This window comes from Heloderma suspectum, chromosome 6, assembly GCF_057233095.1.
Source record: "Heloderma suspectum isolate Gila_16-S chromosome 6, 16-S_ref, whole genome shotgun sequence".
Classification (NCBI taxonomy): Eukaryota; Metazoa; Chordata; class Lepidosauria; order Squamata; family Helodermatidae; genus Heloderma; species Heloderma suspectum.
This window is the reverse complement of record NC_139463.1, coordinates 17,006,516-17,028,647: the sequence shown is the minus strand read 5'-3', so window position 1 is coordinate 17,028,647 and position 22,132 is coordinate 17,006,516. Positions and strand designations below refer to the sequence as shown.

Here is a 22,132-nt window from a genome sequence, read left to right as displayed (position 1 = left end):
TTCCTCCCCAAACAGCACCTCTGGAAGGACACTGTATTGTGTGATAGGAGCACTGTGGTGGCAAAAAGTATTTGCGAAATGAAGGGAAACAAGAAAAGAGAGAGAAGACAGTGGTGCAGCTGAAACGCTGCAGCTAGGCCCTTGGACCCCCAAAATGACTACCAAGAAAGGGGAAGGAGATGAGGGAATCAGGCAGCAGAAACAACCTTCATTATCTTCCTGTTGTCATGATGATGCTCTGATTTAAGTTAATTTAAAACTGCAGATGCTAAGAGTATTTTTTAAAAAAAATCAGACTTGACAAAAGGTAAGCTGGAGGTGGTCAAACATGAGATGGCAAGACTGAACATCAACATCTTGGGAATCAGCGAACTAAAATGGACAAGCATGGGCGAATTTAATTCAGGTGACCATTATATCTACTACTGTGGGCAAGAATCCCTTAGAAGAAATGGAGTAGCACTCATAGTCAACAAAAGGGTGGGAAAAGCAGTACTGGGGTACAATCTTAAAAACGATAGAATGATCTCAGTATGAATCCAAGGCAAACCATTCAACATCACAGTAATTCAAGTCTATGCCCCAACCACTGAGGCCGAAGAAGCTGAGGTTGATCGGTTCTATGAAGACCTACAACACCTTCTAGAACTGACACTAAAAAAAGATGTCCTCTTCATCATAGGGGATTGGAATGCTAAAGTAGGAAGTCAAGAAATCACCGGGATAACAGGCAAGCATGGCCTTGGTGTACAAAATGAAGCAGGACAAAGGCTAATAGAGTTTTGCCAAGAGAACATGCTGATCATAGCAAACACTATTTTCCAACAGCACAAGAGGCGACTCTACACATGGACATCACCAGATGGTCAATATCGAAATCAGATTATGTTCTTTGTAGCCAAAGATGGAGAAGCTCTATACAGTCAGTAAAAACAAGACCTGGAGCTAACTGTGGCTCAGATCATGAGCTGCTTCTTGCAAAAATTCGGCTGAAATTGAAGAACGTAGGGAAAACCACTAAACCATTCAGGTATGACCTCAATCATATCCCTTATGAATATACAGTGGAGGTGAGGAATAGATTTCAGGGATTAGACCTGATAGACAGAGTGCCTGAGGAACTATGGACGGAGGTCCGTAACATTGTTCAGGAGGCAGCAACGAAATCCATCCCAAAGAAAAAGAAAGGCAAGAAAGCCAAGTGGCTGTCTGATGAGGCTTTACAAGTAGCTGAGGAAAGAAGGGAAGCAAAAAGCAAGGGAGAAAGGGGAAGATATATCCAACGGAATGCAGAGTTCCAGAGAATAGCAAGGAGAGACAAGAAGGCCTTCTTAAATGAACAATGCAAAGAAATTGAGGAAAACAATAGAATGGAAAAGACTAGAGATCTTTTCAAGAAAACCGGAGAACTCAAGGGAACATTTTGTGCAAAGACGGGCATGATAAAGGACAAGGAAGGCAGGGACCTAACAGAAGCAGATGAGATTAAGAAGAGGTGGAAAAAATACACAGAAGAACTATACAGGAAAGATCTTAATGTCCTTGATAGCCATGATAGTGTGGTCACTGAACTTGAGCCTGACATCCTAGAGAGTGAAGTCAAGTGAGCCTTAGGAAGCATTACTAATAACAAAGCTAGCGGAGATGACAGTATTCCAGCTGAGCTATTTAAAATCCTAAAAGATGATGCTGTTAAAGTGCTGCACTCAATATGCCAACAAATTTGGAACACTCAACAGTGGCCACAAGACTGGAAAAGGTCAGTTTACATTCCAATTCCCAAGAAGGGCAATGCCAGAGAGTGTTCAAACTACCGCACAATTGCGCTCATTTCACATGCCAGCAAGGTTATGCTCCAAATCCTACAAGCTAGGCTCCAGCAGTATGTGAACCGAGAACTACCGGAAGTACAAGCTGGGTTTCGAAGAGGCAGAGGAACTAGAGATCAAATCGCCAACATTTGCTGGATCATGGAGAAAGCAAGAGAATTCCAGAAAAACATCTATTTCTGCTTCATTGACTACGCTGAAGCCTTTGATTGTGTGGATCATAACAAACTGTGGCAAATTCTGAAAGAGATGGGAGTACCAGACCACCTTACCTGTCTCCTGAGAAACTTGTACGAGGGACAAGAAACAACAGTAAGAACCAGACATGGAACAACCGATTGGTTCAAAATTGGGAAAGGAGTATGACAAGGCTGTATATTGTCGCCCTGCTTATTTAATTTATATGCAGAGTACATCATGAGAAACGCCGGGTTGGATGAATCACAGGTCGGAATTAAGATTGCCGGGAGAATTATCAACAACCTCAGATACGCAGACGATACCACCCTAATGGCAGAAAGCGAAGAGGATCTAAAGAGCCTCTTGTTGAGGGTGAGAGTGGAGAGTGCAAAAGTTGGTTTGAAAATCAACATTAAAAAAACGAAGATCATGGCATCTGGCCCCATCACTTCCTGGCATATAGAAGGGAAGAAATGGCAGCAGTGACAGATTTTATTTTCTTGGGCTCCAAGATCACCGCAGATGGTGACTGTAGCCATGAAATTAAAAGACGCTTGCTCCTTGGGAGGAAAGCTATGGCAAACCTAGACAGCATAGTAAGAAGCAGAGACATCACCTTGCCGACAAAGATTCGTATAATCAAAGCTATGGTTTTCCCAGTAGCAACGTATGGCTGTGAGAGCTGGACTATAAGGAAGGCTGAGCGCCGAAGAATTGATGCTTTCGAACTGTGGTGCTGGAGAAGACTCTTACGAGTCCCCTGGACTGCAAGGCGGTCAAATCAGTCCATCCTAAAGGAAATCAACCCTGCGTGCTCATTGGAAGGACAGATACTGAAGCTGAAGCTCAAATATTTTGGTCACCTAATGCGAAGAGAAAACTCCCTGGAAAAGACTCTGATGCTGGGAAAGATTGAAGGCAAAAGGAGAAGGGGACGGCAGAGGATGGGATGGCTAGATAGCATCACCGATGCAATGAATATGAATTTGAGCACTCTCCGGGAGAGAGCGCAGGACAGGAAGGCCTGGCATGCTATGGTCCATGGAGTCACGAAGAGTCGGACACGACTGAACGACTGAACAACAACAATAACATTTCAGGAATGAGGAAGCAGTTGCAAAGCATGGCATGGTAGTTGGGTAGCCAAGGGAAAGGTTCTGACAGGGGCCATAGCTCAGTGTGACAGAGCCCCTGCTTTGCATGCAGAAGGTCCCAGGTTCGATCCCCGGCTTCTCCAGGTAGGGTGAAGAAAGAATCCTGCCTGAAACCCTGGAGAGCCGCTGCTAGTCAGTGTTGCCAAACTGGGCTGGATGGGCCAATGGTCTGACTCAGTATAAGGTAGCTTCCTATGTCCCTAAGGTTAGTTTTTATTATTTATTTATTACATTTATATCCTGCCTTTTTTCCTCCTTAAGGAACCCAAGGCAGTGCACATAATCCTCCTCCTCCATTTTATCCTCACAACAACCACCCTGTGAGGTGGGTTGGGCTGAGAGTCAAACTGGCCCAAAGTCACCCAGTGAGCTTCCATGGCCAAATGGGGACTAGAACCCGGATCTCCCAGTTCCCAGTCCAACACTCTTGCCACTACACCACACTGGCTCTCTAGTTGTGAGCTTCACATCTGAAGTAATACAAATGGCCATTTAAAAAGGGACCTCAGAAGACCATGAAGTCCAGGGTCTAAAATTTACCTAGCTGCACCCTGAGAAAAGATCCTGCTTCAGAGTCTGCTGCTATCAATTCAAAATGCCCCTTCCTCCAGAATTCGATGCAATGTTCACTACCTGACTGAAAAGCTTAGATTGTTTTCTTCCCCACCCCTTTTCACCCTCCCCAGCCAGCCCCCATGAAATGCTAATTTAATTGCCCAGGGCTTGCCAGGGTACTCTCTGTGATTTTCAAACTGTACCTCTATCTTCTTCCAGGGCACGTGTTCAACATGCCCCACGACAACGTGAAGGTCTGTGAGGAGGTCTTTGGTAGGCTGAGGACCAACCACATGATGTCACCGACTCTTATCCAGATCGACCGCACCAACCCCTGGTCAGCTTGCAGTGCCGCCATCATCACAGATTTCCTGGACAGTGGACATGGTGAGCGGGGGATGGGGTGTAGGTAGGTGAAAGGAGATGGGAGTGAGGGGCAAGAAAAGGGAGACATTGGGGCTTCAAGGACTGAGTGGCATGTATAGCCCAGTAAATTTCCTTTCGATTACAAGGTACAAAGCTAGCAAAAAGTGAGGAGGCATTAAAACTTTTATACACTGGTGTAGTGGTAAATCTTGAAGTGCAGGCTCTCATCGTGACAGTCTCCATAGCCACACCCCAAAGGCATGGCTATGGGGACAGCCACACTCTGGAGGCGTGGCTATTTTTAATACGTTCTTATAAAAAATGAGCTGAAACGAAGTTCTCACCCATGTGAACTAGCCAAATTCAATAGGTTGAGCCATTCCCAGCATGGAGAGGCCCATGTTGTACCTGCCTGCCACGTAATTATTAGAGATGAGGAGCCCATAAGAAAAAAGAGGTGGCACCAGAAAGATGCCTAATTCAGCACCACAGAGATGGTTGAATACACAGGGATTCAAACCCAGGCTTTTAAGTGCTAAGCACTCAACTCCCTGAGCCTGGATGGATGAATCTGTCCATTCTGGTTTCTTACACATTCATTTTTCAAAAAACAAATCAAGTTCTTTCTGTCCCAGATATGTAGAAATTTGGGAATTTTGATAAATTCTTATCAAAATAAACTGAAACAAGATCCTCACCCATCCCTAGCTGCTCATCAAGCCATGCTCTGGGTGTCATCCTCTACTCCTCATCACCACCTGATGCCCTGTTGGGAGTCCAGAGCTGGTGAAGTACCCCTCCATTTAGGGTTCAAATTTGCTGGGACCCAGGATGAGTCAACAGTGAATTTCACCTAAAGTGAAACTTTGGGACAAATTTGGAGCTCCTTGCTTGAGAGAAAAATCTGACCATTTGGCCGGGGTGGGAGATTAAATATTTTGCCAAGACTTGGCAGACCTCTCAGATAAGCTCTGCACATCCCTAACATGCGATCATCACACTATCAAAATGGTTGTGTGGATGTGCTCTTAACAGTATAAAGAGAGGGCTGCAGCAGAAGGTAGTCCTAGAGAACAATAACGAGAGATCCTTAAAACCAGCTGTCTAGAAGGTTGGAGTCATCACACATTGCTGGGACATTGCCTGACCCAGCTGAACTTGGCACACTCCTCTGCTTTTATTAAACAGTTTACACTCAGCCGGCTGTAAATCATTAGATGCAAAGTCGGAATACTGCCTGGAAGCAGCCATTTTAGAAGGGGCTGAGAAACATGTGACAGTGAGACAGCTGAACTCCAACTTGCTGGTCCGAAGCCTTCTTTTATTCATTTAATTTTGATTTAATGAGTGTTTTATACCACCTCTCAATATAAATTTCCAAAGCGGTATCTACACTAATGCTGCAAATCATAAAACAGCACGAGAAAATAATTTAAAAAACTAAAAATGCAATGAAAGTAAAGTCAATAAATAAGCAATCAACAGAAGGGAGGAAAAACTCACGTTAGCAGAGCCAGTTGCTGAAAGTCTCCAGTCTCATCCTCAAGTACCTGGAAATGGTTCCCTAGTTCCACTGCCTCCACTGGTGCAGAGTGGCTTCTAGTTCTTCTGCTCCTGTCACCCTTTTCCAAGGAGTATCCTCTACTTCATTTTTCCTCACCTCAACATTTCCCTCTTCTGCCTCAGCTTGCTGTTGCTCTTCTAGCTCCTGTACTTCGCCTTGCTTCTGTAGTTCCACCGTTCTGTCCAAGAACTCTTTGTGTTCTCTTATTCCCTGGAGGGTCGACAGTCGCCACTCCAGTCCTCTTACTTTTTCTTCCAGCAGTGTGATCAACTTGCAGTTGTTGCAAGTGTAGGCCATGTTGATCTTAGGCAAGAGAACAAACATTGCACACAACTTGCAGGTCACCACCACTGGAGAGTCTTGTCCTTCCATAGTCTGTTTTCCTTTCTGTGTCTAGCTTTCTGATTGTTCTAGAGTAGCCTGTGCCTGGCCCTTACTCACTGGAGGTTAAAAACAGAGTCCCACTGATATGAATTTTCATGCTGAGTAAAACAAAGAAACAGACAGAGAAACAGAAACAGTGGAAAAAAGAGAGTGCCTGAATGAATCTAGCTTGACAGATTCACTCAGCCCCAGTCTTAAATGCTCCTGATTTATTTCAGAGAAGCTTGCCGGCCTCTTGCATCTGTGTATGTGAGTGAGAGGGCAGACCTGACTTTCCTCACTCTTTTAGTGTCAGAACCAGTCTGTGTGCATGACTGTGAAGTGGTATAGTCCTCATGTAAGGTCTCTACCATGTCAGTTTTGCAGGGGATGATCCAAAATGATACCCATGTGAAAAACACAAGACATTTCTCTACATCAGAGAGTCCTAAGAGATCTCTCTGGTGCAGTGAGTTCTGTGATTTTTTTTTCAAGAAAAAGAAGGGGTGATTTCAGACATAAAATATTTCCCACATGAAACTGCCTCTCCCTGGACTGAGCCATAGGTTTCTTTGAGTAAGTGTCAGCTTTTAGGGCATAGATCCCTTGGCTAGAGATTAAGGATGTCAGAGGAGATTGGAGCTCACTGAGCATTCATCAGCTCGGCACCCTGGACTTCGGCTCGTTTTCTGCATCGACTCGGGCCAGTTTGCAAATTTTCCGCAGGGGTTATTTGCACAAATAGACATTTGCGCAAATTGTGGCTGCAGTTTACAACGTTTGCACAAATTGTGGCTGCAATCAATCAGGCAAGCCCCAAAAGGGCCGGACTTCCTGGTGGCAGACATTCTCACTATAAATGGCAGATTCCATGCTGATTATGGCTTATTTGCTTTTAAAATGCATTTTATTAATTGCATTTATAACCCAAGGATGGAACTCAAGGAGGTGTACAGAGATTCCCTGGCTGGTCTACCATGCAAAACAGTGACCAGAGCCAGACTACGCCAACCTGGTGCCCTCCAGATGCTTTGGACTTCAACTCCCATCAGCCCCAGCCAGCATAGCCAATGGTCAGGAATGCTGGGAGTTGTAGTCCAAAATATCTGGAGGGAACCAGGTTGGGGAAGGCTGGCCCAGACCCTTGCTTAGCTTCAGCCAGGTTGCTGCATCGTATGCCTTCAGACCAGGGTTGCCAAACCTTTTTCCACCCGAGGGATAAAGTCAATTTTGGAGACGTTTTGGGGGGCCACATTTCAGCAGTGGGCAAGGCCGAAGGCAAAAGGGGTGGAGCCAAAATGCCAGTGTATTTTAGTGTAAAGCTCTTCTTGTCAGTAACTAAGCCTTAGGAGGGGCATTTCAACTTTTTAGAATGCGGGGGGGGGAGGTGCAAAAGCTGGAACACCACTGAATGATTGGCAGTAAGGGGAAGCAGGATGGGCTAGCTGAAGAGGCTGTAGCCCTCTGGGGGAGGGTTGGATTTGGTCCCTGGGCCTGGAGTTCAACACCCCTGCTTCAGACCATATCCTGGGACAATAGCCACTGAAGGTCTCCCATTGGGAAGTGGTGGCCTGTCTCGATAGGTAGCCTTCACTGTACATTCACTAGTCTTTAGGGATGTGTGAACCCACCCCTGTCTGGGTTCTCCAGGCACCTGCCCAGCCCCTGTCCCCACTCGCTGGTACCCAGACCACACTCGAGCCAGTCCCATGCTTGGCAAGCAGCCTGCATTCACTCTAGCTGCCTTGTCGAGCTCTGCGGTTGCCATGTTCTGAAAAGTAAAATGGTGAATGCAAAAATGCGCATATTTGTGTATGCGCGAAAATGCGCATTTTGGTGAATGCACATATCTGCGTGTGCAAAAATGCATATTTTGTGATGCACATATTTGCACATGCGAAAATACACATTTTTGCAAATGTGCATATTTGCGTATGCGTTAAAATGCACATAGAAATGAAATAAATAAATAAATATCTGCGCATATACAAATATGCACATTTTTGCGATCACCATTTTATTTTTCAAAAAATGGTGACTGCAGAGCTCGACAAGGCTGCTGGGGTGAGTGTGGGCCACCCGCCGAGCATGGGCAGGGGGTGAGCAGGGGCAGAGGCTTGGCGAGTGGGTGCAGGTGGGGGGGGGTTTCTGCCAGATTCCCGGATGGAATCAGGCACCTGCACCATCCCTACTAGTCTTTCATATCTCCTTTGGCTTCTTCTGATCCAGTTGGAACACCGCCAGATCTTGAACTGCCTCCTGCTCTCTCAAGAAAACCAAACACTTCTATTCAGTCTGACTCAGTGATGTCTACTTCTGTCTTGCCGACTCTCCTCCCATTTCTCTCTCCAGGCGACTGCCTCTTGGACCAACCCACCAAGCCCATCCCTTTGCCTGAAGACCTTCCTGGCACCAACTACAACCTCAACCAGCAATGCGAGCTGGCCTTTGGCATTGGCTCCAAGCCCTGTCCATACATGCAGTACTGCACCAAGCTGTGGTGCACAGGCAAGGCTCGTGGCCACATCATGTGCCAGACACGCCACTTCCCTTGGGCTGATGGCACCAGTTGTGGAGAAGGGAGGTTCTGCTTGAAGGGCACCTGTGTCGAGAGGCATAACATCAGTAAGTACCGGGTGAGTACATGATCACTCTGTGCTGAGGATGGAGTTTGGGGAGGGGCGGGATATAATACTCGAAGAGGTCTAGATTTCTGCATGAAAAAGCCCCAAACGATGCAGACAAACTGGATGCCTGCAATACATGCAAACTGATTTTACCTAATCCTATACTCAGTGTTGTTGGAAGGGGTGTGGTCAGAAAGGTTCCTATTTTTCATCGTTGGTGAGAATGTTCTACAGTGCAGGAGTTTTGGAACATGGTTGCTGATTACTGTCAAGAATTTCCTTGCATTAGACCACTGGTAACTCCTAAAGTTATGCTTTTTCATCTTTTTGAACCTAATGATTCTGGTTAAGCAATTGTATACAGTTGCAAAGTTGTGTATATAGAGTGTAACTGGAAGTCTCCAAAGCAAGCAACTAAACAGCAGTGGGTTGATAAAATCTGGGAGACTATGACTGTGTGCAAACATACTCAGCCAGCAAGGAATCTTAACTTTAGGAGAGATATTATGGCACCATGCTTTTCCATTTATTTCCTATGTTGAAGTTCTTCAGACTTTTGATCAAATTCCAGCCAAGTACAGTGGCCTATATTTGTTCTGACTAATACACACATACACACAAAACAACTCACATTCACTCACACTCTTTTTATATGCTGTATACATTGTATTTTTACTCTTCCATTAGGTATTGAGCTCCTACTTAGGCCATTTTACTGTAGATGTTCCATAAGCATATTGGTTATAGACTAAGAATTATAATTAGTGAATTCCTTTGTTTCTTTAGTGAACTTGATTTATTATTCCACATGTTCTTGCTTTTGTTGCCTTTGTTTCACTAACTTTTTTTCAAAATCAAATAAAATGTCTCAATTAAAATACATGTGAACTGACTTAATTTGTTGCAGTTGCATGTCATTTTCCCCACTCTACAAGTACAGCCATTTCTCACCATCGAATGCAGGTCTGAATCATAGTTGCTCATTGCATGAGCAATTGACATAATTGCATGTCAGCTTGCACTTTTAGTCACCCCCTTCCCCTCTGCCTGCAGATCTGAGGATAATGTTCTCAAGTCTATCCACTGTTTGGAGCACAGAGAAGAGCATTTTGCACATGTTTCCCCACTAGCTAGCAAGAGCATAGTACATCACGAGCCATACATGGCACACGAGGTTCATGATTTGGAGCCCTTAAAGAGCCCTTTAAGAGAGTTGAAATAAAGCATTGATGACAATGGCATGTGGGTTTTGCATCGACTCAACACAGTGTGCTCTGGCAGGTGGATGGCAACTGGGGGAAGTGGGCGCCCTATGGCCAGTGCTCTCGGACCTGTGGCGGAGGAGTCCAGCTGGCGAAGCGTGAATGCAACAACCCACCGCCTGCCAATGAAGGGAAATACTGCGAAGGGGTTCGAGTTAAATACCGCTCCTGTGGTTTGGACCCCTGCTCTGATTCAGGTGAGGCTTGATAAAGGGATGGACCTGAGTGGGACCCAGTGAATGGTCTGGGAACATTTGTGGCTGCACATTGTTTGAAGCTAAGCATGTATGGGGCTGATGAACCTCTTGGATGGGAGGCTGCTATTGGGAGATGCCGTAAGAGGAGGATATCATAAAAGAAATACATCTCTTTTTAAAAAAGGTGGTTGGAGCTGAAACTCTGGGCTGTGTGGCTAGCACGGGTCTGTTGCAACCATTCCAAACATAACTACTGATGTTCTTAAAGAGTGCACACCAAAATGCTGACTGCTAGTCATTGTGTCTGCACCATCATTTGATGTTACCTCTCCTACATGCCATGGAAACCAGTGGTACAGTCTTCCTCAACTTGGTGCCCTTCAGATGTTTCAGATGATCACCATTTAGGGTACCCCCCTGAGGCAGTGGATAACAAAATTCAAACCCATAAAAAGAGGATAAAAACAATAAGAAGAAAGATAAAAGTTAAGAATTAAAACTAGATATACACAATGGCACCCAATAAAATCCCGGTTCAGTTGTAGCCAAGGTAAGCAGATAAGTCTTTAGGGCCTGCTCCTGACAGGTATCAGTTGGAACAGAGGTCCACAAGCAAGGGTCCACTACCGAGAAGGCCCCGTTTCCCATGCCCACTGGCCTAATTGCTCTTACAGGTGGGACTGCTAGGGCCTCTAACAGTGAAGTCAGAGTATGGGCAAGTTGGTATGAGTGGAGGCAGTCTTGTCAAGGAACCTGGACCCAAAACCCTTAGTGCTTTAAAGGCCCCAGCTACCTGATATTCAGTGGTATACTGCTTCTATACAAGGAGGCTCTATTTAGCTATCATGATTAATAGGCATTGGCAGACCCAGCTGTGTTAGAAATGACTGTCAGGATCTGAGATTGTACTCCTTGAGGACTCGGTGCACAGTAACTAAAAAACTGGATAGTAAACTAAATAAGTGCATGCCATGTTCTCTATCAGTCAGAACTGTAGGACATAAAATAATGGGCTTAGGAAGGCAGATTTCAGTTGAGCATCAGGAAAAACTTCCTAATCGTCAGAGCAGGCAGACAATGGAACCCACTGCCTAAGGAGACAGTGGGCTTTCCGTCGCTGGAAGTATTCAGTAAGAAAATGGACAGCCATCTGTCAGGGATGCCTAAATGGGATTCCTGCACTGAGCAGGGGGTTGGACCTGATGGCCAAAATGGACCCTTCCAGCTCTATGATGCTATTGTATAAGCGGGACCTGCAATGAAATGTTGCAGCATGGAATGCTGCTGAACAGGATTCCAGCCACTCTGTTCTATTCTCCCTCCAATTCTTCTCCCCGGTTTTCTGTGCCTCCCTTCACAACAGTCCTAGTGACATCCAGGCTGGATTACTGTAGTGCACTCTATATGGGGCTGCCTTTGAAACTGAGTGGAATTGTTTTCCCACAGTCCCAGGGAAGAGCTTCCGAGAAGAACAGTGTGAGGCTTTCAACGGCTACAATCACAGTACAAACCGGCTCACCGCCACGGTCTCCTGGGTCCCCAAGTATTCTGGGGTGTCACCTCGGGACAAGTGCAAGCTCATCTGCAGAGCCAATGGAACTGGGTACTTTTACGTCTTGGCTCCCAAGGTGAGTTGGGAAAAATCATCCCTTGGGTAAAGCTGGAGAGGAAGGCAGCTCTGGGACTAAGGCAGTTTGTGGAGTTGGCTGGAAAGAGGGTATATGCAGTGGGGAAAAAGAGAAATTAATGATGCATGTTTGTTTGTGTATGTGTGTATGTATGTATTTATTTCATTTCTACACCGCCCAATAGCCGAAGCTCTCTGGGTGGTGCACAAAAATGAAAACCAACAAGCACATAGTAAAACAATATAAAATATAAAAACATTAAAACCACAATATAACAATACAACCAGAATAAAACCAGCATAAAACCTAGCAGCAATGCAAAGATTTAAAATACGGATTTAAAACAGCAAAGGTAAAAGTCTGGAAAGCTAAAATGCCAAAATTAGGGATGTCGGAGAATTCCACCACAGACCCCAATGCGGCCCGGCCTCTGGAGTCTGTGGCAGAAAGGCTCCCTTACCTCCGCCTCCCCGCAGAACCCTCCCCGGCCGGATCCTCCCTGCCGGCAGCTCCGGAGCACCAGCGACATGGCCGCCATTGCCGTAAATGGCTGCATTTAGCTTAATCTAGGGGATTTATGGCTGCAAATGGCGTAGTGGATGCCATCTGAGTCCAGAGTCAGCCTCAGGCAGTGATATGGCAGGCCAATGGCAGCCGTATCATTGGTGGTCTGGAGCCAGCCGGTGGCTCCGCAGAATCACCGTGGAGCGGAGCTGGCTGGCGAGGATTCCGGGGGGAGGGATGGATCGCTCCCCCCCATGGAACACCCCCAGAACAAAAGGTAGGGGTTCTGCCCATCCCTAGCTAAAATGCCTGGGAAAATAAAAAGGTCTTCACCTGGCACCGGAAGGAATACAGTGTAGGTGCCAGGCGAACCTCACTAGGGAGCTCATTCCACAGCTGGGGTGCCACAGCAGAAAAGGCCATCCTCCTAGTAGCCACCCGCCTCACTTCCTTTGGCAGGGGTTCACAGAGAAAGACCGCTGAGGATGATCTCAAGGTCTGGGCAGGCACATATGGGAGGAGGAGATCCTTCAGATAACCTGGCCCCAAGCCATTTAGGGCTTTGAATGTTAATACCAGCACTTTGGATCAGGCCCGGAAATGGACTGGCAGCCAGTGCAGCTGAAAAACTACTGGTGTAATATGAGCTCGCAGGCCAGTCCCTGTTAACAGTCATGCTGCCCTATATTGGACCAGCTGAAGTTTCCGGACCGTTTTCAAAGGCAGCCCCATGTATAACGCAATGCTGTAATCCAGACGAGAAGTTGTCAGAGTATGGATAACTTTACCTAGGCTATCTCTGTTCAGATAAGGGCATAGTTGGTACACCAGCCTAAGCTGATAAAAAGTGCTCCATGCCACTGAGTTCACCTGTGCCTCAAGTGACAGTTCTGGCTCCAAGAGCACCCCCAAACTACGAACCTGATCCTTTAGGGGGAGTGCAACCCCCTCCAGAACAGGTTGCATATCACCTAGCTGGGTAGATGAACCACCCACTAACAGTACCTCCATCTTGTCTGGATTGAGTTTCAGTTTATTGGCCCTCATCTAGTCCACGACCATGCCCAGGCACTGTTTCAGAACAGCCACTGCCTCACCTGGGTTTGATGAAAAAGAGAAGTAGAGCTGGGTGTCATCTGCATATTGATGGCACCTCAGCCCACACCTCCAGATAACCTTCCCCAGCGGTTTCATGTAGATGTTAAACAGCATGGGGGATAAAATAGAGCCCTGTGGAACCCCATGGCATAATTGCCATGGCACAGAGCAATAATCCCCCAGCACCACTTTCTGGAGTCGGCCATCCAAGTAGGAACCATTGCAGTGCAGTGCCTCCAATTCCCAACCCAGACCACTTATCCAGAAGGATACTATGGTTGATGGTATTAAAAGCCGCTGAGAGGTCCAAGAGGATCAACAGGGTCGCACTCCCCCTGTCCCTCTCCCGGCAGAAGTCATCCCACAGGGCGACCAAGGCAGTTTCCGTTCCAAAACCAGGCCTGAAGCCCAATTGAAATTCAAGAGTGCCTGGAGCTGTCCTGCAAAGTATATGTTTATATACTTTCAAATTAGAATAAGAGAGGAGAATTAAAAAAAAAAAAAAGAATTCTCATGAAAGGGAAAATGTTGGGGTGGCTTAGATTAAATATTCCTTGAAACATATGGATTGAAGAAATAGTTTTCCTTTGACCTAATGAGGATATTTTGCTTGCTGTGCCTGAGGATTAATGAGACTGAGTTTTCTAGGGGTGTACGAAATCCCCTTACCTTGCATCCGTGGGGGTCCACGGGAGGGGGAGGCGATTTGTCCCTCCCCTCCGGAATCCTCGCTGGCTGGCTCCGCTCCGTGGCAAGTCCGCGGAGCCGCCAGCCGGCTCCGAAGTGCTAGCGATATGGCAGCCATTGCCGTATCGCTGGTGGGCCGGAGTAACTGCAGCAGCAAATTCATTCATTCATTCATTCATTCATTCATTCATTTTATTTCTATACCGCCCAATAGCCGAAGCTCTCTGGGCGGTTCACAAAAATTAAAACCAAACAGCACACAAAAAACAATTTAAAATATATAGAACATTAAAACCACAATATAACAATACAACCATAATAAAACCTAGCAGCAGTGCAGGAATTTAAAATACAGATTTCAAACAGCAAAGCTAAAGGTCTAGAAAGCTAAAATGCTAAAATGCCTGGGAAAATAAAAAGGTCTTCACCTGGCACTGAAAGGAATACAATGTAGGTGCCTGGTGAACCTCACTAGGGAGCTCATTCCAGAGCCGGGGTGCCACAGCAGAAAAAGCCCTCCTCCTAGTAGCCACCCGCCTCACTTCCTTTGGCGGGGCTCACGGAGAAGGGCTGCTGCTGATGATCTTAAGGTCCGGGCAGGCACATATGGGAGGAGGTGATCCTTCAGGTAACCTGGCCCCAAGCCGTTAAGGGCTTTAAATGTTAATACCAGCAGTCTGAATAGGGCCCGGAAATGGACTGGCAGCCAGTGCAGCTGGAAAAGTACTGGTGTAATATGAGCTCACAGGCCAGTCCCTGTTAACAGTCATGCTGCCCTATATTGGACCAGCTGAAGTTTCTGGACTGTTTTCAAAGGCAGCCCCACGTATAACGCATTGCAGTAATCCAAATGAGAAGTTATCAGAGCATGGATAACTGTAGCTAGGCTATCTCTGTCCAGATAAGGGCGTAGTTGGTATACCAGCCTAAGCTGATAAAAAGTGCTCCGTGCCACTGAGTTCACCTGTGCCTCAAGTGACAGTTCTGGATCCAAGAGCACCCCCAAACTACAAACCTGATCCTTTAGGGGGAGTGCCACCCCCTCCAGAACAGGTTGAATATCACCTAGCTGGGCAGATGAACCACCCACTAACAGTACCTCCGTCTTGTCTGGATTGAGTTTCAGTTTATTGGCCCTCATCCAGTCCATTACCGTGCCCAGGCACTGATTCAGAACAGCCACTGCCTCACCTGGTTTTGATGAGAAAGAGAGGTAGAGCTGGGTGTCATCCGCATATTGATGGCACCTCAGCCCACACCTCCAGATAACCTCCCCCAGCGGTTTCATGTAGATGTTAAACAGCATGGGGGATAAAATAGAGCCCTGTGTAACCCCATGGCACAATTGCCATGGCACAGAGCAATAATCCCCCAGCACCACCTTCTGGAATCGGCCATCCAAGTAGAAGCGGAAGCACTGTAGTGCAGTGCCTCCAACTCCCAACCCAGACAACCTATCCAGAAGGATACCATGGTCGATGGAATTCAAAGCCGCTGAGAGGTCCAGAAGAATCAACAGGGTCGCACTCCCCCTGTCCCTCTCCCAGCAGAGGTCATCCCACAGGGCAACCAAGGCAGTTTCCATTCCAAAACCAGGCCTGAAGCCCGATTGAAATGGATCTAGATAATCCGTTTCATTCAACAGTGCCTGGAGCTGTCCTACAACCACCCGCTCAAGCACCTTGCACAGGAACCTAGCGTGGGATGTTGGAGAAATCCTCCACGGACCCCAATGAGTTTAAATGGCTGCATTTACCTTAAACTAAGGCCTTTATGGCCAGAAATGGCATCCCGGACGCCATTTGCGGCCACAGTCAATCTGCTCCAGAGCCGACCGGCAGGAGGATCCGGCCAGCAAGGATTCCTCTTGCAGGTAAGAGATCTGATCCACCATGGACATCGGGGGGGGGGGTCTATTGAATCCGGCCTCATTGGGGTCCGTGGAGGAGTTCTCCAACATCCCTAGAGTTTTCCCAGTCTCATTAATTGTGCAAGGTGTCACACTGATGGCTTGATGATAGTATTATGTCTTTGCCAAAATTATCTGTGAGAAGTTCGTGATCGCTCTACTTGCAGCAGTCTGGGCATGTAGACATGGAAAGCCCTCTGGTATGTTGCAATGCAGATGGGGTGCTACACACAATCGTAGTGGTGGTTGAAGACCTGGTGGAGTGCCTTGCCGCTTCTTAAGCCCCAGTAGTCCTTGAAGCACTTCCAGGGAGTCCCCAGATCACAACGGAAATATCAGATACGTGTTGAAGGTATTTTCCATAGGCATACATGATAAATAAACTCAAAGCTTTCTGCGTGATAGTCCTGCTGCACTGAATGTGCAGGGCAAAGGATAAGGGAAGCATATATAGTCCCATGGCTAGGCATTGCTAGCTTGTGGATGCTCCATATAATGAGATGTTTCTCCATGAAGGATCAACAATTGAGGAGGGGTTCGGGCCCCTGTGTGTTTGTTCTTTCATGTAGAGCATGGTGTACCACTGCATTGGAACACATCGGTTCTGAGTGTCAACTTCCTGACTGTTAGAGCAATACAACAATGGAACCGATTACCTAGGGAGGCGGTGGGCTTTCCCACACTGGAGGCATTCAAGATGAGGCTGGACAGCCATCTGTCAGGGATGCTCTGACTTGGATTCCTGCATTGAGCAGGGGGTTGGACCCGATGGCCTTGTAGGCCCCTTCCAACCCAACTATTCTATGATTCTATGATTCTATGATTCCATCCAGGTGCACTGTTTATGTCTCTAGTTTGCTGAGGACATAGATCAAGAGGGGCATCTCACATTGCAAAGCCAGTGCACTGTGTCCTGATGGAACAGGCTTATCCCCATATGTCCAAAGTACCATTGGCTTGGTTCCAGATTTAGTTATAGTTCGAGTAGATGTATTGAAATCAGTGGGACTTAAGTTAGCCATGACTGACCTAAGACCCATTGATTTTAATCTGTCATTCCTATGGCTAAATCTGGAACCAGCCCATTGAATGCTCTTCTTCCCCTTGGCCATCTCTAGGTGGTGGATGGTACGCCGTGTTCCCCAGACTCCACCTCGCTGTGCGTGCAAGGCAAATGTATCAAGGCTGGATGTGATGGGAAACTCGGTTCCAAAAAGAAGTTTGACAAATGCGGAGTGTGTGGAGGAGACAACAAAAGCTGCAAGAAGGTCTCGGGCTTGTTCACAAAACCCATGTGAGTGAGCTTCCTTTTCAAATATCCGCTTGCTTTCATTTCGGGGACTAGGGCCACAGCGCAGTGGCGCTGTACCTGCTTTGCATGCAGAAGGCCCCCCAGACTCAATCCCTGGCATTTCTAGGAAGGGCTGGGAAAGATCTCTGCCCAAGACCTTGGAGAGCTGCTCTGTAGACAGCACGGAGCTAGATGGACTCGCGGTCTGACTCGGTGTAAAGTGAGTATGCTCATTTGAAGGAATAATCCGGGCATCTTTAAATGATGAATGAATACACGTCTACCTTTAGAACAGGGCAAGGCTATGTCTGGGGGCTGGGGAGCTGCATTGTCCCTCCCGTAGACCCCCAGGGCCCGTACCCCACCCCAGTATGCCACCCAATTTACCAGCATTGCAGCAGTGAGGAAGAATTGGCAGTTTGCCCCTTTTGGCTTTAAAGTAGACCCTTTTTGCTGCTGCTGCTAGAGTACTGCTGATGTTATGCAGCAGAGTGCCACTTTTTTAACCTGCTGCAGCCACATTTTGGTGGCAAACTCGGTGGTGTAGTGGCATAAGAACATCCATGCTGGATCAGACCAAGGGACTACCTAGTCCAGCATTCTGTTCACACAGTGGACAAGCAGCTGTTGACCAGGAAACCACAAGCAGGACATGAGCGCAACAGCACCCTCCCACCCAGGTGCCCCAGCCACTGCTGTACATAGCCATTAGGGATGGCAGAGAATTCCGCCACGGATCTTGGTGAGGCCGAATGCCAGTGCATTTGGCCCCCCGAACTCTGTGGTGGAGCGGCCTGCCCTCCCTCCCCCCCGCGGATCCCCCCAGGACATGACTTACCTGGGGCGGATCTTCCAGGCGGCGACGGCTCCGGCGGCGGCTGATCTTCCAACCGGCTGATGCCGCTGCCATTTCCAGTCTTGAAAAAAAAAAAAAAAGACGTGATAGGCTACGTAAAGATTTACGTAGCCTATCATCGCTAGGTTAAAAAAAACACAAAAAAACGACATGATAGGCTATGTAAATCTTTACGTAGCCTGTCACGGCTGACTACAGGGACGCAAACAGCGGCGGTTATGGCCGCCGCCATTTGCATCCCTGCTAGCCAGCGGCCGGATGTCCGGCTGCTGGCGGAGCTGGCTGGCGGCTCCGCGGAATCCCCGCAGAGTGGAGCCGGCCAGCCAGGATTCCGGGGGGAGGGACGGAGCGCCTCCACCCCCCAGCGGAACCCGGCAGAGCCAGGTAAGGCCAATTTCGTACATCCCTAATAGCCATACTGCCTCTGATACTGGAGGTAGCACGTAGCCATCAGGACTAGTGGCCATTGTGGCAGGTAGTGAGGGGTGCAACAAAGGCTGCTGGGGGGGGGGCTCCAAGTTCCAGCCACCTGAGACTGATGGGAGGGACCCAAGGTGCGTGTGGATGCTGAGCCCTGCCATGACACTGGGCCCCAGGCAGCTGCCCTAGGGGTGGCCTGTGAGGATGCCGAGGCTGACTTAAAAGCTGCAGTTCTGAGAGATGCTCTCCTGAACAAGGAGATCCACCGCTTTTGGGCAAACACTGTCATGTGAATCTGCTAGCTGATATGAAGGTCTTCTTCCCTCCACCCCCTCCCCTTCTTACCCCTCAAGGCATGGCTACAACTTTGTAGTGCTCATCCCAGCTGGCGCTTCCAGCATCGACATCAGACAGCGAGGCTACAAGGGCTTGATCAGCGATGACAACTACTTGGCTGTGAAAAATGGCCACGGCAAATACCTCCTGAATGGGCATTTCATTGTCTCGGCGGTGGAGAGGGACCTGATGGTGAAGGGCAGCGTGGTGCGCTACAGCGGAACAGGGATGGCCGTGGAAAGCCTCCAAGCCTTTATGCCCATCCAGGAGCCCTTGACGGTGGAGGTGTTGTCAGTGGGGAAGATGACGCCGCCTCGGGTGCGCTACTCCTTCTACTTGCCCAAAGAGAGCAAAGAGGACAAATCCTCGTACCGCAAAGATGGGAAGCGCCCACCGGTCCTCAGCAACAGCATCCTCAGCCTCTCCAATCGCCTGGATATGGGCAGGCCGGATTACAAACGCCCCTCGTACAAGTGGGCCACCACCAGCTGGGAAGACTGTTCCGTCACCTGCGGCAACGGGCTGCAGAAGCGCATGGTGCTTTGCCGCGACATGCTCGGCCAGCTGGCCTCCGCTTGCGATGCCACCCAACGGCCCATCGACATCCGAATATGTGGGGACCCTTGCCCCACGTGGGAGGCCTCCCCCTGGTCAGCATGCTCCAAAACGTGCGGCAGGGGGTTTAAGAGGCGCATGCTGAAATGCACAGGGCGGGGTGGTGCCCTGCTGGCCCGTGACCGCTGCAACCTCAGGAAGAAGCCGCAGGAGCTGGACTTTTGCACCCTCAGGCCGTGCTGACCGGGCTGGACCCACTTCTGACCAAGGCATAATGTGCAACGTTTCAGCTCTCGGCCAACAAGTGGCTGAAAGTGCACAAACTAGCCTCCGGGGGGAGGGAGAGGGAGTCGACTGAGTGGAGGGGGGTCTGTGACATAGTGCATTTCAACAAACACAAGGATTTTAAAGAGCAGAGGGAGAGCGTGCCGGTGGGAAGGGGCTGAGTAAGGTGTTTTTTTTTAATGATCGGTTGCTCAGTGGTAAAGCAAGAATAAACAACTACCTCGAAGTTGCCAAACCACCCACACTCCAACACAGCCCTAGTGGTGCATTCTGTGGGCACAAAGGAGAAAGGCAAGATCAGAATTGAGAAAAATTGCCATCCAAAATGGACCAAAAGACAATGGCGGTCGTTCCTTAGAGCCATGGCCCCAATCTGTTCCAAAATACAAAGGAGGGCATCTCCTGTTGGGGTCCCATCCCCTCCTCCCCAAACACCCTAGTGTTATAGCAGACCATAAGGAATTATCATTGCACCCGCAACGAAATGCACGGTTTAATGACTGGTACAATGTGGTACCTCCAAGGCCTACCAGCAAGTCATAGCCCAGCCCTGATGCATTGCGGGTATCTAGACACACTCTTTCCCTCCACTTTTTCTTCTTCTTCCATGCTTCTGTGCAGGGCTGACAGGCAGTCACTGATTTGTAGCTTCATTTCTCTTAATGTTTATGGACCGAACAGTGTAAGTTTTAATGGTGCTTGACCCTGTTTTCTCTTGAGCCCTCCTTGGTTGAAGCAAACCATTTCATAGTTGCCTATTTTCCTTGGTTCTTTCCATGAGACTGTGCCATATAGTCTCATGGGGTGGAGGTGCATTTTATCTTCCCACCCCTCCTGCCACAGATGTACACACACACACACACACACACACACACACACAGGATCTAGAGAACTGACTATTTTTTTTCTTTTTTCATCTTCTTTTTAATTCTTCAGTTATTCAAAACCACATGCCTTTCAATTTTATGTGAATGTGCTCAGAGATCCTTGTCAGCCTGGGCAAAATACCTGTGCACCTGAACTTCCCATCATCTCCAGAGTTTTGGATATTTGCCAGGCCAGCTTTGTACTGTGTATGAAAAATCTTAAGGGTCAGTTTGCTGTTCCCACAATGACACGATGATCCTTTGATGCTACTTGAACAATTTGGTGTGTGTGTGTGTGTTACAGTTAGGTGGCCAGTTGATTTGACCCTTTAATGCCAAGGACCAAATAAACTGTTATGATAAGCAGAATATAGAGAAGTTTTCTGTGGTGTTGTCGTCCAGGTGCTTATTAGTGTGATATTGCACCTTAATGTTTTCTACTGTAAATCTCTGTGCTAGAATACAGTGGTTGGTCCCTTGCAAAAAGGCAGGGAGAAACAGTTCTTATGTTGCAGCCAGGAGGGGAAAAAAATCTAATACTGTAGCCTGACTTTTACGAAGATCGAACTATTGCCTGCATAGCTTAGGTGGGTAGAACGAAGGGCAGTATTTTCCTGCATATCTACCCAGAAGGCGAAAGAGAGGAGTTACGGATGGCAGAGATGGGGCTACAATGATAGAGTTCATCCTGGGGCAGGCCTGTACCAGTTGTGACCTGTATAGCCAAACACAACTCCCCATCAGGATTTGAACCCAGAGTCCATCTTGGGTCTGTGGTCTTAGGGATGTTGGGTGGAGTTTCAGCCAGTATGGCACCATCCAGTCCTGATGACTAGGCCTGGTGTCAGTGGGTAGCATCCTTGAGCAGCTGCTGGAGCCTCAGCATCCTGGCAGGGACCTCCATTGACACCTGCCCTAGGCACTCCACTCCTACCAGCTCTGGAAGACCACCATATTTGTTTTTGACAATCCCCTGGAAGACAAATCCACTTTCAGGACTCTGTGTGTTTGTGCATGTGTGATGGGTGGGGTGCAGTGGAAATGGAAGCCGCCATTCCCATCTCCAGTTTAGGCACCACAAGCCAGGTTCTCAGCTGGGCATGGTTACCATTACTTGGTTTTCATTGGCCTATTGATCTGGGGAGGAGCTATGCCAATCTAGGTCAGCTGGTTTTTGTGGTAGTGGTGGTGTCCATTCCTGTCCCCCACAATGCCCTGGAAGTTGACTCAACTTCTGGAGCTCCCAAGCTCTCTCTTTCTCTCTCTGTGTTTATGTGCAATGGCCACTGCCTGGAGCTGGTGGTGCCACCAAGGTAGCGCCCCCTCCCATGAACCTTAAGGAGGTCCACTATTGTGAGAGGGCCCCACCACTATGTGGCACTTTGACAAGGGCCCCTCAACCTTGGAGCTGGCCTGGGATGGGAGGACTTTGGGGTGACAAGCCTCAAGGGCCAGGAAGGCTTCCTTGTGCCAGTTAGAGGAGATCAGGTCTTATTCCTTGACCCCCATAGGGCTTCTGTCTTGAGCTTCCTTGCAACTAAGGCCTACTCTGAGTGGTTACCAACCACCATTGATTTGCTCCTCCTCTGCCTTTGCCTGT

The 22,132-nt window shown here is 48.1% G+C and overlaps 1 protein-coding gene across 1 annotated transcript in view; it reads left to right on the top strand.

The window, feature by feature from the left end:
* ADAMTS15 (ADAM metallopeptidase with thrombospondin type 1 motif 15) overlaps window positions 1–20,893 on the top strand; it is a 59,040-nt gene extending 38,147 nt beyond the window's left edge. Inside the window, exons 3-8 of the mRNA XM_084803644.1 lie at window positions 3,938–4,105; window positions 8,364–8,647; window positions 9,920–10,097; window positions 11,544–11,725; window positions 17,042–17,217; window positions 18,844–20,893. Coding sequence (XP_084659770.1) covers window positions 3,938–4,105; window positions 8,364–8,647; window positions 9,920–10,097; window positions 11,544–11,725; window positions 17,042–17,217; window positions 18,844–19,624 — 1,769 coding nt within the window. The 3' untranslated portion in view covers window positions 19,625–20,893. The remainder of the gene's footprint in view (window positions 1–3,937; window positions 4,106–8,363; window positions 8,648–9,919; window positions 10,098–11,543; window positions 11,726–17,041; window positions 17,218–18,843) is intronic.
* Window positions 20,894–22,132: the final 1,239 nt, after the last annotated feature.